This window comes from Herpailurus yagouaroundi, unplaced genomic scaffold, assembly GCF_014898765.1.
Source record: "Herpailurus yagouaroundi ecotype Mexico unplaced genomic scaffold, PumYag 250, whole genome shotgun sequence".
In the NCBI taxonomy this organism is placed as follows: domain Eukaryota; kingdom Metazoa; phylum Chordata; class Mammalia; order Carnivora; family Felidae; genus Herpailurus; species Herpailurus yagouaroundi.
This window is the reverse complement of record NW_024412467.1, coordinates 5,999,627-6,015,213: the sequence shown is the minus strand read 5'-3', so window position 1 is coordinate 6,015,213 and position 15,587 is coordinate 5,999,627. Positions and strand designations below refer to the sequence as shown.

The 15,587-nt window shown below is 37.9% G+C and overlaps 1 protein-coding gene across 6 annotated transcripts in view; it reads left to right on the top strand.

The window, feature by feature from the left end:
- Positions 1-15,587, top strand: part of CDKAL1 (CDKAL1 threonylcarbamoyladenosine tRNA methylthiotransferase) — a 717,891-nt gene that overhangs the window by 298,854 nt on the left and 403,450 nt on the right. For all 6 annotated transcript variants that reach the window (XM_040460543.1, XM_040460546.1, XM_040460547.1 and 3 more), the window contains one exon: positions 8,922-9,025. In XM_040460543.1, the coding sequence (XP_040316477.1) occupies positions 8,922-9,025 (104 nt within the window). The remainder of the gene's footprint in view (positions 1-8,921; positions 9,026-15,587) is intronic.

Here is a 15,587-nt window from a genome sequence, read left to right as displayed (position 1 = left end):
CCCAAGTGATTTTAAAGGCTGTGATGATTTTTACACAGGTCAATGGCTGATGGTGATAAGGGTAATTCTTTCAGGTAAAGTGATGGAGAAATAAAAGTATTGTTTAAATATGTTGGAACAACTTTTTGAAGCAAACGATGTGGCATAGTGGTTGATGGAGGTGGAGTAAGAGAAAACGTAGCTGAAAGTGTTTTTGAATTCGGTATCAGTAGGAGAAAGTTGGACTGCTGCCACCTGCCCCCCCCACCCCCCCGCTTTTTCAGAACTAAAAGCAGCTTCAGAAAGGGAACAGTTGAAAGAGACCGTAATTATTAGAGTAAGCTTTTGGAGCTGGGGGGAGAAGGTAGAATCGGTAACCCTGGTGGAGAGATTCATTTTAGGTTGGAGAGTTCCTGGCCATAGGAAGCTTAAAGAATTTAAGATTTTGTGACTATATTTTGTTAGTTTGTAAGTACGTTATTTTTCCTTTGTTTGGGGTTTTGATCTTGGCAAACAGGGATCATATCATTTGAAGATCTAATCAGATCCTGCTGATAGGGGAGTATCTCTTACATTTGTTTTAAAGGATCAAAAAGTTTGTCATACTTCTGGAAATATTTTTAAAACCAAGATAAGGGCTCCCAATATTTAACATTTCCTGAGTTTTTGGTTTTTTTCTTTGCTTCATGGTACTTGAATATGGAAGGATGTGGCTGGCCCCCAGTATGATTTTTGTAAGGTGTAGCTCTGTAAAGGGCTTATTATTTTGTACAATTGAAGCTTTGAAGAATATTGTACTTTGTCAATTGATTAAAAGTAATAAGGTTCTGTGAGTGGAACAGAATATGCTGGTTTGAAGTGGTAATGTCTGAGTCTACAATAATTTTAGCATACTTAAATTTATTTTTGACCCAAAAGAGCAGAGAGAAACAGAATTCTGAGTCACATGGGCTTTTATTCTTCCCCCACAAAAACAGATACCAGTACGGGTTTTTAAAAGTGTAACTCTGATTTTTAAATTATTTCAGAACTTGTGATATTTAAAAAGTGAATGCAGTAAAATTTTTAGTTTTCACTTGCTTTGTGTGGTTTAGGTATCAAATTTGACATTTTGTTATACATTTGAGCCCTTTGAAATATTTTAATTTGTGAAAATTGTTATTTCATCTCTTCAGTTTCCATACTTTAAAAATTTTCTGCCACAGATGCTTTTGAGGAGTTAAGAGTTCTGCTAAATTGAATGCCCAATCTGTCTGTGCTTTTGAGGTGTTTTCGTTCCTTCCTGGCCTGTGGCCAGATGACCACCTGTGCACAGATCAGTAGGTGTGGTGACCCAGCTGTGTTATTCTGTCATGACAGTTGTGGTCTCTCCAGGATTTTCCATCTTGCTTGGACGGCCACGGCCATTTCTTTCTGGTTTTGGCTTGCACCAGTCGGCCTTCAAAGATCTTTTGTTTTCTGACAGTTGAAGAAATTGGTTGGCGTTCTTACCTTTAGACAATTATTTAATTGTTTACAGGTAACTGAAAGTATCTGCCAAAGGTTTCTAATGATGAATCCCTTTATTTATTGGAGCTTTGTCATGTCGAAATGACTGGTCATTATAATTCCTGGTGATAGAATTGTTTTTAACCCAAAGAGCGTCAAAAGCTCATTCTTTCTTTTTGGATTTTTTTGTTGTGCGTATTTTTCCTGTGTGTTATGACAAATCTCCCTTTTTAACTGTAAGGCATAGTAGATTTAATGCTTGAGATCGTGCTATTATAACATTCTTGGAGAAATATGCTTTATTGAAATTTTCACTTTATCAAAATAATACAGAGCATTGTTTTGATAACTGCAGATAAAGATGAACCTGTCTTATACAATGTTGAGTTTAGAACTTCAAACACATATCACATCAACAATCCTAATTAACCCCGGGGGAGCAGTTTAGTGAAGAATATTTTGAATTCTTAATGTGACATTTATACTTACTGGCTTATTTTGATTATTATAAATGTTTCCGAATATCACCTGGTTTTATTAAAATGTTTTAGTGAATTTTCATGAGTGAGTTTTCCATGGGGGTTACATTTCCACCTTTCTGAAGTGAGCCAGTAGGAAAATATGACTTGGTTTCCGCAGTTGATTTAAGCCAACCTCTCAGCAGCACATCTGGTCCATAAAGTTAGGTACACCTGCAACATGATAATGCATAATTATTTCCTCACAGAATTGTTTAGAGCAGTCACATTAGACAACCAGTGGCCGGCACTTAGTGTTCACTTACTAGGTACAGACACTAAGTCCTTTACATGTGTGAATTCATTTATGTTATAAATGTTTCAAATGCGTGTTTCCCTTTCCTTCTTTTCTGTCTTCCTTCTCCTTCAGGCGGGTGTCCCTCGAGAGAGTTACTTTTAAGATACAGCCCAAGTCAGAAATAGTAGTAGCTTTTATTAAGATTAGCAACTTCAGGGGCGCCTAGGCGGCTCAGTTGGTTACGCCTCTGACTTCGGCTCAGGTCGTGATCTCGTGGTGCATGGGTTTGAGCCCCGAGTCAGGCTCTGTGCTGACAGCTCGGAGCCTGGAGCCTGCTTCGGATTCTGCGTCTCCCTCTCTCTCTGCCCTTCCCCCGCTTGCACTGTCTCTCTCTCTCTCTCTCTCTCTCTCTCTCTCTCTCTCTCAAAAACAAACATTAAAAAAAAAAGTTTGTCAGCTTCATTTATGGAGCTCTCCATTGGTGATAGAAATAAGGGAAAGGGGTCAGGTCAGGAGACTCGAAGTAGTATCAGGAGGTCCAGAGAGCAGACCCCCTGGCAAGAGCGCTGACTGACCCAGATGAACGCGGGTCGTCGGGGGTGTAACCGGGGATGGAACGGTAGGGCCTGAGCATGTCTTGGTGCCACTTGAAGAGAAAGGCAGAGAGGACCTGAGCAGTAGAATATAAAAAGATGTGGCAAATCACACGAGTTGACACATTTTGCCCCTGAGCCAGTAGGAGGATGAAAAACAAAATTTGTATACAGAGAGGAGATAACTGGTGTGGGCTCGTGGATGAAAAAGCAGCTTAGCCTTAGGTTTCCAAAGGATAAAAGAGAGACACACATGTTTTAGGAAATAACTTCGTGTACAGGACCATAAGGACAGGCCACATTACTTGTACGCCACGTCAGCTGGTTGATGGTTTTATTACTTGCATCCATATGTAGCTAGGACGTTTGACACACATTTATTCTGGGGAGTCAGATTGGTATGGAAACAGCATGAAGTTCGAAATTCAGCAGGCCTTGAGGCGCCTGGGTGGCTCGGTCAGTTAAGCGTCCGACTTTGGCTTAGGTCATGATCTCCAGGTTCACGGGTTCAAGCCCCACATCAGGTTCTCTGCTGACAGCTCAGAGCCTGGAGCCTGCTTTGGATTCTGGGCCTCCCTCTCTCTCAGCCCCTCCCCTGCTCATGCGCTGTCTCTCTCTGTCTCTCAAAAATAAACAAACATTAACAAAATTTAAAAAGAAAGAAAAAAGACATTCGGCAGGCCTAGATTTGAATCTCAGCTATAACATGTCTTGAGCAAGCTACTTAACCAGACTTCCCCCCTACCTGCACTCAGTTTTACTGAGACATAGTTGACATATAACATTTAAGCTCAAATTATGCAATGTAATGATTTGATATATGTATATATATGAAATGCTTACTACGGTCCCTTTAGTTAACCTATTTCACTTCATGTAATTCTTTTTTCTTGTGATAAGAGCTTTTAAGATCTAGCTCTCAGAAATTTTCAAATATATGATACAATAGTGGCAATTATAATCACCATTACACCTGTGGAACTTAAGTATCTTAGAACTAGAGGCTTACACCTTCACATTACCTTCACCCGTTTCCCACCCACACTCCCCATTTCTGGCAACCACCAGTCTCTTCTGTGTTGCTAGGAGTTTGTTTTTGGGTTCCACCTATAAGTGAGGTCATACACTACTTGTGTTTCTGTCTGACTTACTTCACGTAGCATAATGCTGTCAGTGTTCATCCATGTTGTTGCAAGTGGCAAGATTTCCTTTTTTATGGCCGAATAATGTTCCATTGTGCGTGTGTGTGTGTGTGTGTGTATGTATACACACACACACACACACACACACACACACACACACCCCATATTTTTTATTCATTGGGTTATCTGTCGGAGAAACTTAAGTTGTTTCCATGTCTTGACTCTAGTAAATAATGCAGTGAAAATGAGCATGCAGATACCTCTTTGAGATAGTGACTCCCTCTCTTTTGCACTCAGAAGTGCAATTGTTGGGTCACGTATTTTTCACTTTTTGAGGAACCTCCATACTATTTTTTTATAGTGGCTGGACCAGCACTGGCCACCCACAGTAGCCAAATATTTCCTTTCTTTTGTCTACACCCTTGCCAACACTTGTTATTTCTTGTCTTTTTGATAATAGCCTTTCCAAAAGGTGTGAGGTGATATCTCATTGTGGCTTTGATTTACGTTTTCTTAACGATCAGTGCTGTTGAGCACCTTTTGAGGTACCTATTGGCCATTTGAATATCTTCTTTGGCCATTTTGAATTGGATTATTTGTTTTCACTGTTGAGTTCCTTATATATTTTGGGTATAAAGCCCCCATCAGATATTATGGATCTCTTATTATGGAATGATAATCAAATATTTAAATGACTTATTAGGAATTAGATATGTGGTTTGAAAATATTTTCTCCCATCTTGTAGGTTGCCTTTTCATTTTGTTGATTATTTCTTTTGCTGGGCAGAAGCTTTTTAGTTTGATGTAGTCCCACTTGTTTGTTTTTGATTTTGTTGCTGTGCGTAAGTATCACATCTAAAAAGTAATTGCCAAGACCCATGTCAAGGAAGTTTCTGCCTGTGTTTTCTTCTAGAACTTTTATGGTTTTCTGCAGTCTTACACTTAAGGCTTCAGTCCATTTCAAATTAATCCTTGTGAGTGGTATAAGACCGTGGTCTTGTTTCATTCTTCTGTGTGGGAGCATCCAGTTTTCCTGGCAACATTTATTGAACAGACTAACCTTTTCTCCATTGAGTATTCAGTGAGTCAAGTACTAGTTGAGTGTATACGCATAGGCTTACTTCTGGGCTCTTCATTCATTTCCATTAGTCTGTTTGCCTGTTTTTATGCCAATACCAGGCTCTTTTGATCACTGTGCCATTGTAATCTTGTGTGAAATCAGTAAATGTGATGCTTCCAACAATGTTCTTCTTTCTCGGGATTGTGTTGGCTATTAAGAGTCTTTTGTAGTTCCACACAAATTGTAGGATTGTTTTCTTTTTCCTTAAAAAATGCCATTGGATCTTGATAGGGATTATGTGGCGTCTGTAGATGCTTTTGCGTAGTATGGACATTTTAACAATATTAAATCTTCCCATCCATTGGCATAGGATATGTTTCCAATTATTTGTATCTTCTTCAGTTTTTTCCATCAGTATCTTATTGTTTTCAGCATATAGGGTTTTTTTTACCTCTTTGGTTAAATTTATCTCTAAGTATTTTATTGTTTTTGGTGTTGTCATAAATGATATTTTATTTCTTTTTCAGATAAATTTTTGCTAGTGTATAGAAATGCTAGCCTTTTTTGTATGTTGATTTGGTAACTCTAACTTTACTGAATTCATTGATTAGATCTAACACTTTTCTTGGTGGAGTTTTTGGGATTTTTTTTATGTTTATAAGATCATGTCATCTACAAATGTAATTCTACTCTTCCTCTCCAATTAAGATGTCTTTTATTTCTTTTTCTTGCATAATTACTCTGGTAGGACTTAAATCACTGTGCTGATGGGAGTACCATTCCTATTTAGAGTGGATAGCTTTGTCTTGTTTTTGACCTTAGAGAAAAAACTTTGAACTTTCACCATTGAGTATGATGTTAGCTGTGGACTTTTCACATATGGTCTTTATTGTGTTGTGGTACAGTATTCTACACCCAATTTGTTGAGAGTTCTTATTATGAATGGATGTTGACTTTTGTCAGATAGTTTTTCTGCATCTATTGAGATAAACATATAATTTTTATCCTTAATTCTATTAATGTGTTGTATCACATTTATTCATCTGTGTCTGTTGAATCATCATTGGTTCCACGGGATGAATTCTACTTGATGATGGTGTATGATCCTTGTAGTATATTGAATTTAGTTTGCTAGTATTCTGTTGAGATTTTTTGCATCCTGTATTCATGAGGGATATTGACCTATAGTTTTCTTTTCTTAAAATGTCCTTATCTGGCTTTGATATCAGGATAATACCAACCTTGTAAAATGAGTTTGAGAGTGTTCGCTCCTCTTCTGCTTTTTGGAAGAGTTTGAAAAGAATTGGTATTCATTTTTTTTAGGTATTTGATAAAATGCAATAGTGAAACCATGTGCTCCCGTGCCTTTTGATGGTAGGATATGATATGATCTCTTTACTTATTATTGATCTATTCAGATTTTCTGTTTCCTCATGATTTAACTTTTGTGGGTTGTATATTTCTGGGAATTTGTGTGTTTCTTCTAAGATTGGCCAATTTTTGGCCTGTAGTTGTTCATAGTATCTTTAGACTTGTATTTCTGTGGTATCAACTATATTGTCAGACAGTTTTGAAGTAGATTCTTCATCTGTAAGATGGAGATAGTAACATTCAACTCTAGAATGATGAATGAGATAATGTGTATAAAACATCTAGAAAAGTATCTGATGCTTAATCAAGGCTAAACAAAAGTGAGTTAGTCTTGGGGCACCTGGGTGGCTCAGTTAAGCATCCAACTTCAGCCCAAGTCATGATCTGGTGGTTCACAATTTCATGCCTGGCATTGGACTCTGTCCTAACAGTTCAGAGCTTGGGAGCCTGCTTCAGATTCTGTGTCTCCCTCTCTCTCTGTCCCTCCCTGGCTCACACTCTGTCTCTGTCTCTGTCTCTTCCTCTCAAAAGTAAATAAACATTAAAAAAAAATTTTTTTTTTTTTTAAAGTGAGTTACTTTCCTAGGGAGAGGCCAACAATAATTTTCTCTTTTCCCTTCTCATGGAACAGATGGGAATTGAAAAGAGAAGACCGATAGCAATTGGGAGGCTAGAATTTGTGCTAATAAGAAAGAGGCCATGATCTGTGTTTTATCTAAAAACAAAACAAAACAAAAAAATGGCTTAAGAAGAAAAGAGGGTTAGTTTTTTAAGATTATATAGTTGGATAAACAGTAAAAATCATTTCAAGTGTATGTGTTACTTAAGAGTGCCATGCAGGGGGGCACGAGGGTGGCTCAGTTGGTTGGGCATCTGACTTTGGTTCAGGTCATAATCTCATGGTTCTTGAGTTTGAGCCCTGTATTAGGCTCTGTGCTGTCAGCTCACAGCCTGCTTCAGATCCCTTGTCTCCCTCTCTCTCTCTCTGCTCTCCCCACTCCCCACATACTCTCTTTCAAAAATAAGAAAACAATAAAAAAAAAAAGTGCCATGCAAAAATTACCAAAAATTAAGCATTACATATTTGGTTGCTGAGTACAGTGATTCCATATATATTTATAGTCAAATATTAACAAAATTACACATTGGTCAGGTTCAATTATTAAAAGTTCAGTTTTCCTCATTTTGAAATTTTAAAGCATTTATGTGATGATAGTGTTTTAAACCATGCTACTCATTGTAACAGTTGAATCAATGAAGATTTTTTTTTTTTTTTTCGTTTGGTTTTGTTTGGTGGTGTTAAGCCTTTTTAGTGTAGGGCTGTTTTATTATGTTGTAGCTGTTTCTTTTATTTTTTTTTTTTAATTTTTAAATGTTTTTATTTATTTTTGAGACAGAGACAGAGCATGAGCAGGGGAGGGGCAGAGAGAGAGGGGGACACAGAATCCGAAGCAGCCTCCAGTCTCCATCGATGCGGGTCTTGAACTCACAGACTGTGAGATCATGACCCGAGCTGAAGTCGGACGCTTAGCTGACTGAGCCATCCAGGTGTCCCGCTGTTTCTTTTATAATAACAAAATTTATTTAAATTACATTAAAAAATTATGAGAGTAGAGCCAACATTTTAGTTTTTCAAAGATAATTCTCTATCATGTCTACAGAATATTGGGATTTTTTTTTTTTTCAAAACTAATAGTGTTCTTCTCCTTGTTTACTTTCTCTAATATAATCTTAGGGAGTATTCATTGGACTTGTTTTAATATTAATTTTTTTCTGACTTCAGGAGTGAAAAATACTGTCGTAAAATTTCTAAGGCTATGGTGTATTTTTTTGTGAGAATGCTATGTTGCCTCTTTATTCTTATATCATTAGTTACATGAATATGCATTATCATTTATAGATAATACAGTATACATAAGCAATACTACATTTTTATTTTTATGATGGCCAAGCAATGTCAGTGGTTTAAAAAAATCTTGAGGGGCGCCTGGGTGGCGCAGTCGGTTAAGCGTCCGACTTCAGCCAGGTCACGATCTCGCGGTCCGTGAGTTCGAGCCCCGCGTCAGGCTCTGGGCTGATGGCTCAGAGCCTGGAGCCTGTTTCCGATTCTGTGTCTTCCTCTCTCTCTGCCCCTCCCCCGTTCATGCTCTGTCTCTCTCTGTCCCAAAAATAAATAAACGTTGAAAAAAAAAATTAAAAAAAAAATCTTGAATTTCTTTTCATTAATCATTGTAAGTATTTGTAAACTTTGTTCCTCATGGATATGTTCATTTGAAGATAATACTATGTGATTTGTACAACCATTTTTGAGTAGTTGAAACTTAAAAGAATTGCAAATTGAAATTTCTTTGCCTGGTGGAAATAAAATAAGTATGAAGTATGGTGGACATTGGCTTTTTAAATATTTCTCATATGAAGTGGCACATGTCACTAAGCTACCATTTTGGTGTATGTTTTGGGTGTTTTTTTCCCATGCTAAGTATGTACTGACTTTAAAAATTGGAGCTTCATTTATTGCTATCATTTGAACAGGTGTCTCAATGCTTGTACCTACTGCAAAACTAAACATGCCAGAGGGAATTTGGCGAGTTATCCAATTGATGAACTAGTCGATAGAGCCAAACAGTCTTTTCAAGGTAAGAGTTTCTAGAATTATGTGCTCTTTGACCACTCTTCTGTCTCCGTATGATGTATCTTGAACTTTATCACCCATTTTCACTTAATAGAAAAGACAAAAAAAAAAAAAAAAAGATTGACCATCTGAAGTGTGTTAAGACTTTTGTGGACTGAGGTGAAATACTTTTCAAGATTTCTGCCTCTTTATTTGGTAATTTTTGGACCACTTAGAAAATAGAGTGAGTAAGTGTTTCCAGGAGTGTTGGAAAAGGTAGATTCTACTATCAACTAATAAGGTTAGCCCTCTTTATCTGCAGGACTGTTGGACCAGTGCAGAGTGGCACTGGTAGAGAGTCCTAATGAGAGTAATTCTTTGTGTGGGTGGCCAGCTACTTCTGAATCATCAGTTGCTGGAAAATGTGATTGTTTAGGTATCTCTCAGCATATAATAAGACTTATCTTTAACATGAGTCACGGCTGTGTTGATACATAACTGCTTATTAAACCATGAACTCCCTCTTTTGTCTTTGTAGTATGTGTGTATAACATTGGTGTTTCTTTACGCCCAGCGTGATATAATCTATTGTCTCATAATCTTGTGGGTTAATAGTTATTGGAGATGTACTTTCCCTTTTAACACGTAAGTCAAATGCTGCTTTTAGTACACACTCAAAGTCATAGTATGAGTTCTTTATTTAAATAGTACTTTAAGGGGCGCCTGGGTGGCGCAGTCGGTTAAGTGTCCGACTTCAGCCGGGTCACGATCTCGCGGTCCGTGAGTTCAAGCCCCGCGTCGGGCTCTGGGCTGATGGCTCAGAGCCTGGAGCCTGTTTCCGATTCTGTGTCTCCCTCTCTCTCTGCCCCTTTCCCGTTCATGCTCTGTCTCTCTCTGTCCCAAAAATAAAAATAAAAACGTTGAAAAAAAAATTAAAAAAAAAATAGTACTTTAAATAAAGTGAGCGTTTTTTTTATTTAATCTATGTAAAGCTTTTGTCAACATGAATTTGGAATGCTCTTTGTAATAGAAAAGTACCCTTGACTGATTAACATCTGACAATTTTTTTTCCTTCATTCACATTCAACTTGTATTGAACAAGAAATAAAAGGCAACACATCGACTCTTACCAATATTCTGTTTCAGAGCCAGGTAATTATCTTATCTGAAGAAGAGTCTGAGTGATTGTCTTCTGTACAACACGACTATGTTAAGGCTTTTTCAGAAAGGGCATAAATTTGCACAGGAACTTAATCTACTTGAAAAATGATGCCTTTGCTGGTATTCTGAGTTGGTGTTTATTTTTCCCCATATCTGTCAGATAATGGGGATATTAAAACTCTATGGTCTGTCCACCAAACACTGCAAATTGGTAGGAGTATGATTTAGTTCTTTCAAAGGACTTTTCCAACATTATGCATTTCTAACTGCAACTAAATATAACTGGAAAAAATCTTCTCAGTTTACTCTGACAATTTATTTTACAAACGTGAAACTGTTCAGTCACCATCTAGGAAGTGAATATATTCCCTTGGCTCCCTTGTATCTATCCCCCACCTATAACCTATACTGACATTTTGACGTGATTGCTTCGTGACTCAGCATGGACACATTTATGTATTACATTTGACTTGAGGTAAAAACCAGAAAGGAATAATCCTAGTTTTTATAAACTATAGAATTTTGCTAAAGATACCCAGCTCAGCTCTCTGACACATCTTTAGAAATGCCCCCTGAGCAATACAAGTACGGTTGTGTGACTGCTGCAGACTTGAGTCGTCACTGACCATCGTCACATCCAAGTGGGTTGGCCAGTTAATGGTGAATGTTTCAAAGTATATATCAGAGGTCAGCAGTGACTTAGTGTTTATTTATAGACCAAGTATTAGAAGAGATTTACTTAGTATTGCTTTCATCCACATGAGTATGTGTGTGTGTCTGCGTATGTGCCTTTTGGTTCCTGACCGTGGAATGTTGGCAATGTAACCTTTTTCTATTGTCTTCTACCTGTATAGTAGAGTCGAAACGGAATGCTACTTTCTGGACTGGTGAACTCATTTGGTTGACGTATGGTACTCTTACTAGAATATTGAGATCATAACTTCCTAGGCAAGCCAGTATGGTTAGGAAAACTTTGAGTCATTAGCTATTTGATGTGCTTTGCCATAGGAGAGTTGGAACTGGAAACAGTGTTCTGCTGCTTACCAGCTGCTATGGTCTGAGGAAGGTACTTGGCCCCTCCAAGCCACGGTTTTCTCATTACTGTGACACTTAGCACTGCTGGTAGTTAGAATTCCATATAGCTTCTACGAAGTAATTGCCTGTGTTCTTTTTATGAAGCAGACATGTTACTTAAACTGAAGGAATTTAAAGTGAATCCAAGAAGTCTAATTTTGAGTGAGAATATTGGAACATCTATAACAGACATTAATGGCTAGAGTCAAATGACAGGTTTTCTTTTGCTGTTAAAATATGTTTTATGAAAAACGTCTCTATAAATAGAAACTACTTAGTGTGACAGTTACCTCTCGTTCTCTTAATTTGAGAAAAGCAGATTCATGCTGAGGATGGCCTTACAGTCTTTTTCCACTCCAGGAACTATCTGTTGCTAACTTACATTTTAAACACACTGAGTTAGTTCATTATCTTTCTTTCTGCAGAAGACGTTGGGATTTTACTGATCTGACAGAATTTCTGTGTTTGAGCTTTAGAATTGTAAAGCATAATTATGAAGGTAAATATAATAGAAGAAAAACCTCTTATCTCTGGGACTCTTGCATATTTAGTTCTTTAGTAATCCAGGTGTTAGGAATATTTTTTGAGCTAGAACCCCTGAAATTCTTCACTACACCATTATTCAGTGGTCCTGTAATTAATAATAAACAGCACAGTTCTTTGAAAAGCTACTTTAAGATGAAAACTCTTAAGTATGCTGTTAATAAATTTTAGTACGAGGAAAGTCAGTGGAAGTTAAAGGAAAAGTGCATGTCCTTTCTTTTTCTTAAATTTTTTGACGACTTACTGTGTATGAAAAATACAGAGTGATTTATAAAAACTCTGAACAAATTGTAGAATGGGGATAGAACCCAGGTTGCCTGTCAGATGATAGAATCAGCACAGCACAATTTCTTTCTGAATAGCATATTTATGAAATATTTTATATTCATAAAAATTTATTTCTTAAAAGTTTATTTCTTACCGGGGCGCCTGGGTGGCGCAGTCGGTTAAGCGTCCGACTTCAGCCAGGTCATGATCTCGCGGTCCGTGAGTTCGAGCCCCGCGTCGGGCTCTGGGCTGATGGCTCAGAGCCTGGAGCCTGTTTCCGATTCTGTGTCTCCCTCTCTCTCTGCCCCTCCCCCGTTCATGCTCTGTCTCTCTCTGTCCCAAAAATAAATAAAAACATTGAAAAAAATTTTTTTAAAAAGTTTATTTCTTAGTAGTCTAATGAATGAAGAGACTAAGGGTTGACCCAACGACAAGGGAGCATTCAGAAGAGGTTCTGAAATAATCACGAAATCATTCTGAATGTACAGTGGTTTCCCAAAGAGCTAAAATTATACTGAGTATACATTTCGGCTGCCAAAAAACGAGAAAGAGAGCTCGTTAAATTTTGAATGGATAGCATTAAAATCAGAATTACTTGTATTTTAAGATAGAAACTTTACCTTTTACCAAAAAAAAATACATATATATTATTTACTTTATATTTAGTTGGTTTCCTAGCTTTGTGTGTTTTTTTTGTTTGTTTGTTTGTTTTTGTTTTGTTTTTCTTTTTCTCTCATCCTGGTCCCCTTGATATTTTCACCTTCTCAACATGTTTATCATTTTTGTGGCCAGTTCTGAAAAGAAGATTTATCAGGTAACGGCAGCTTCTTAATCTCATTGTTCTAACAGACTTGGGACACCTTCCCCCTCACTTCCTCATCTGTGCTGAGATTTAGGTTTTAAAAATTCCTAGGCATCACAATTTGGGGGGACTGGGGTTTGACATGGTTGCATTTTAGATATCTAGAAAAACATGTCAAGCTATGACCAGGACTTTGTTGGGGCCAGAATGAATTTACAAGCTAGTGTTTTCTAGGATATTCGTATTGATTTTTCTCTAGCAGGTAATCAATCAGTTTCAGTTGTGTAAGTGATGGCGCAAACCTTTTTAAGTGTGCCGGGTGAGTGGTGTGGAAACAACACCTTTCACTGCCGTCTCTGGAATCAAAATGTGGAGATGATGGATGAGCTATTTTTATAGCTATCGCGTGCTTTTCTAGATCTCATTTGTGTGTCGGTACTGTTTTTTTCTTCCTCATAAATTTAAAAAACCCTCGCAAGAAAGTGGCCTAAACCCATTATGGAAAGGTAAATAAATTGAGATTAAATATTCAAAGCGGGGAGAAAATTTCTTGGTGCTCAGTGATTTTAATATTCCTGTTGAAATTTTTAAAAAATGAATTGTTTTATTTGAGACTTGCAGAGATACTGTCTGCTGCATGTAGGATTAATTATGAAATGCAACTGGAAAACATTACTTCCTGACCTTTTGTATAGGAAAGGATATGAGCAATATTTGATTTTCGGAAGGATGAACTTAGATTGTTGAGTTACAGCGTATATCAAGCCACATTTATCTCATCACCTTTAGCAATGACTACTATATATTGATTTCGATCAGAGATCAAAAAAGAGATCAGTAATTGCATCCTGTTAATTTATGTGGCAGTTATGAGTGTCTCTTTTATTCCTTTATCTTTTCATTTGTGCCATGTTCAAAGAGAGAAATTTCTTTCTTCCATAGGATTAATAATGTTAATTTGAATGTTATCCATTTGGAGGATCTTAGGCAACTGACATTAAATGATGGAGCATGTAACGGACCCTGAAAATAAAAGCTGTATAAAATACGTTGTGTTTACAAAAAGGGAAAGTAATTCTACTAACTGGTGAATCCTGGCTCTCCAGAAGAATAAGGAAATATGATTTATGTACTTTGACATGAGTGTGAAAAAGGAAGTATATAGTTTATAATGAAACATATACGTGTTTGAGGCTGTAGACACTAAGAATTATGTTCCTTTCCTAAAAGACATTGAATAATGTAATAAAAATCCTTTAGCTGGTAATATATAGAAATGCCAGGTATAGCCTCTACATGGTGTTTTCTCCTGTTGCTTCTTTAAGAAACCCAAAGTATGATACTAAATGGTAACTTTTCAAAGAAATTTTAACGAGACACCTACATGCCACGTACATAATACATGTAACTTGGTAAGGGGACCCGATGCCTAAACAGGTATTTGTCCGATATCTCATCTAAATAAGCGAGGTTAATCACTTTGATTTTGAAGAAAGCTAGTTAAGGCTGCCCATGGCAAAGCAGAGTGTAATTTACCTGGCCTCTGCCTCTTCAGATCTCTGAGTTTCTAAGTCAGCGGGGTTCAAACCTTTTTTTAGCAATAAAGGGAATCCTTTCTTCAAATGAAATTTGAAAAGTAAGAGCCAAGGTATCATGGTTGAAGCAGAGGTGAGGCCCTGTTTAATGAGCCCTAACCTCAGAGTCTTTCCTCAGAACATTTAGAATCTAGCTGAATCGTCTGGTGTACAGGTTTTCCCCGCTTTCCGAAAGTAGAGCATCCCTGTGAAATATTTTGAAAGCCCAAGGGGCGTAGAGCAAAGGAGCAGTTACCATTCATTTGTATGGAAGAAACTTTGAGTATTTCCCAGACCCCAAAGATAACCTCTCTTAGGTTTTTCTGATACCTTAGGACACATCTTGCCAGTAGGTCCACAAAATAAATGGAGCTAAAGCACAGAGGCTCCCAGACACGGTTCAGAGCTGTGGCCGCATGGTGCTGAGATGCTGAGCGTGGTCCCCAGGGGAGGAGCTCCGAGGGGCCACCCTCGCTGCCCAGGCTGCGCTCTGCCTCCTCCTTCAGCGGCATGCCGCGAAACATGCTGATGCTGTTTTCACTTTTCGCCTTTTTTCATAAAAACAAAAACCCTCTTTGGATTCCTTTGAGTTAGCGGAAAACAGGTAGCAACATGAGTCTTTCATACAAGCAAAGTGGCCTAAATGTAAACTTGAGAACAATGGGAGATGCCTGTGTTCCTCAGTATGCCAATCCAGGTGTGGCAAATGTTTTCCTAAAAGGGCCGGGTGGTAAGTTCTTTAGGCTTTGTGAACCCTAAGGTCTCTGTTGCAAGTTCATTTCCGCCCTTGTAGCATGAAAGCAACCACAGACAATACATAAATGAATGGGTGTGGTTGTGTTCCATTAAAGCTGTATTTGTGATTGGAATTATGGATGAGAGGATTCATTGGTCAGCTTTGGGGAAAGCTAACTTAAACAAATGAGAGAACAACTCTCTCTGGCAGAACTTCCTGTTGTTTCCAATATGCTAATATTTGCCATAAATCCCTATGAGAGGAGGATGTGGTCTTTAGGGCCAGAGGTTGCTCTCAGGTCAGTGTTCTCCGTCTGGCCGCTCGTTTTAGTCACTCGGCAGTTATAAAACCAAAACCAAACTTCTGTCAGCGTCCCCTTGCTGGCAAGTGCACCACACTTCCTGTGGACGGGTGGCCCTGCATTTTCTAA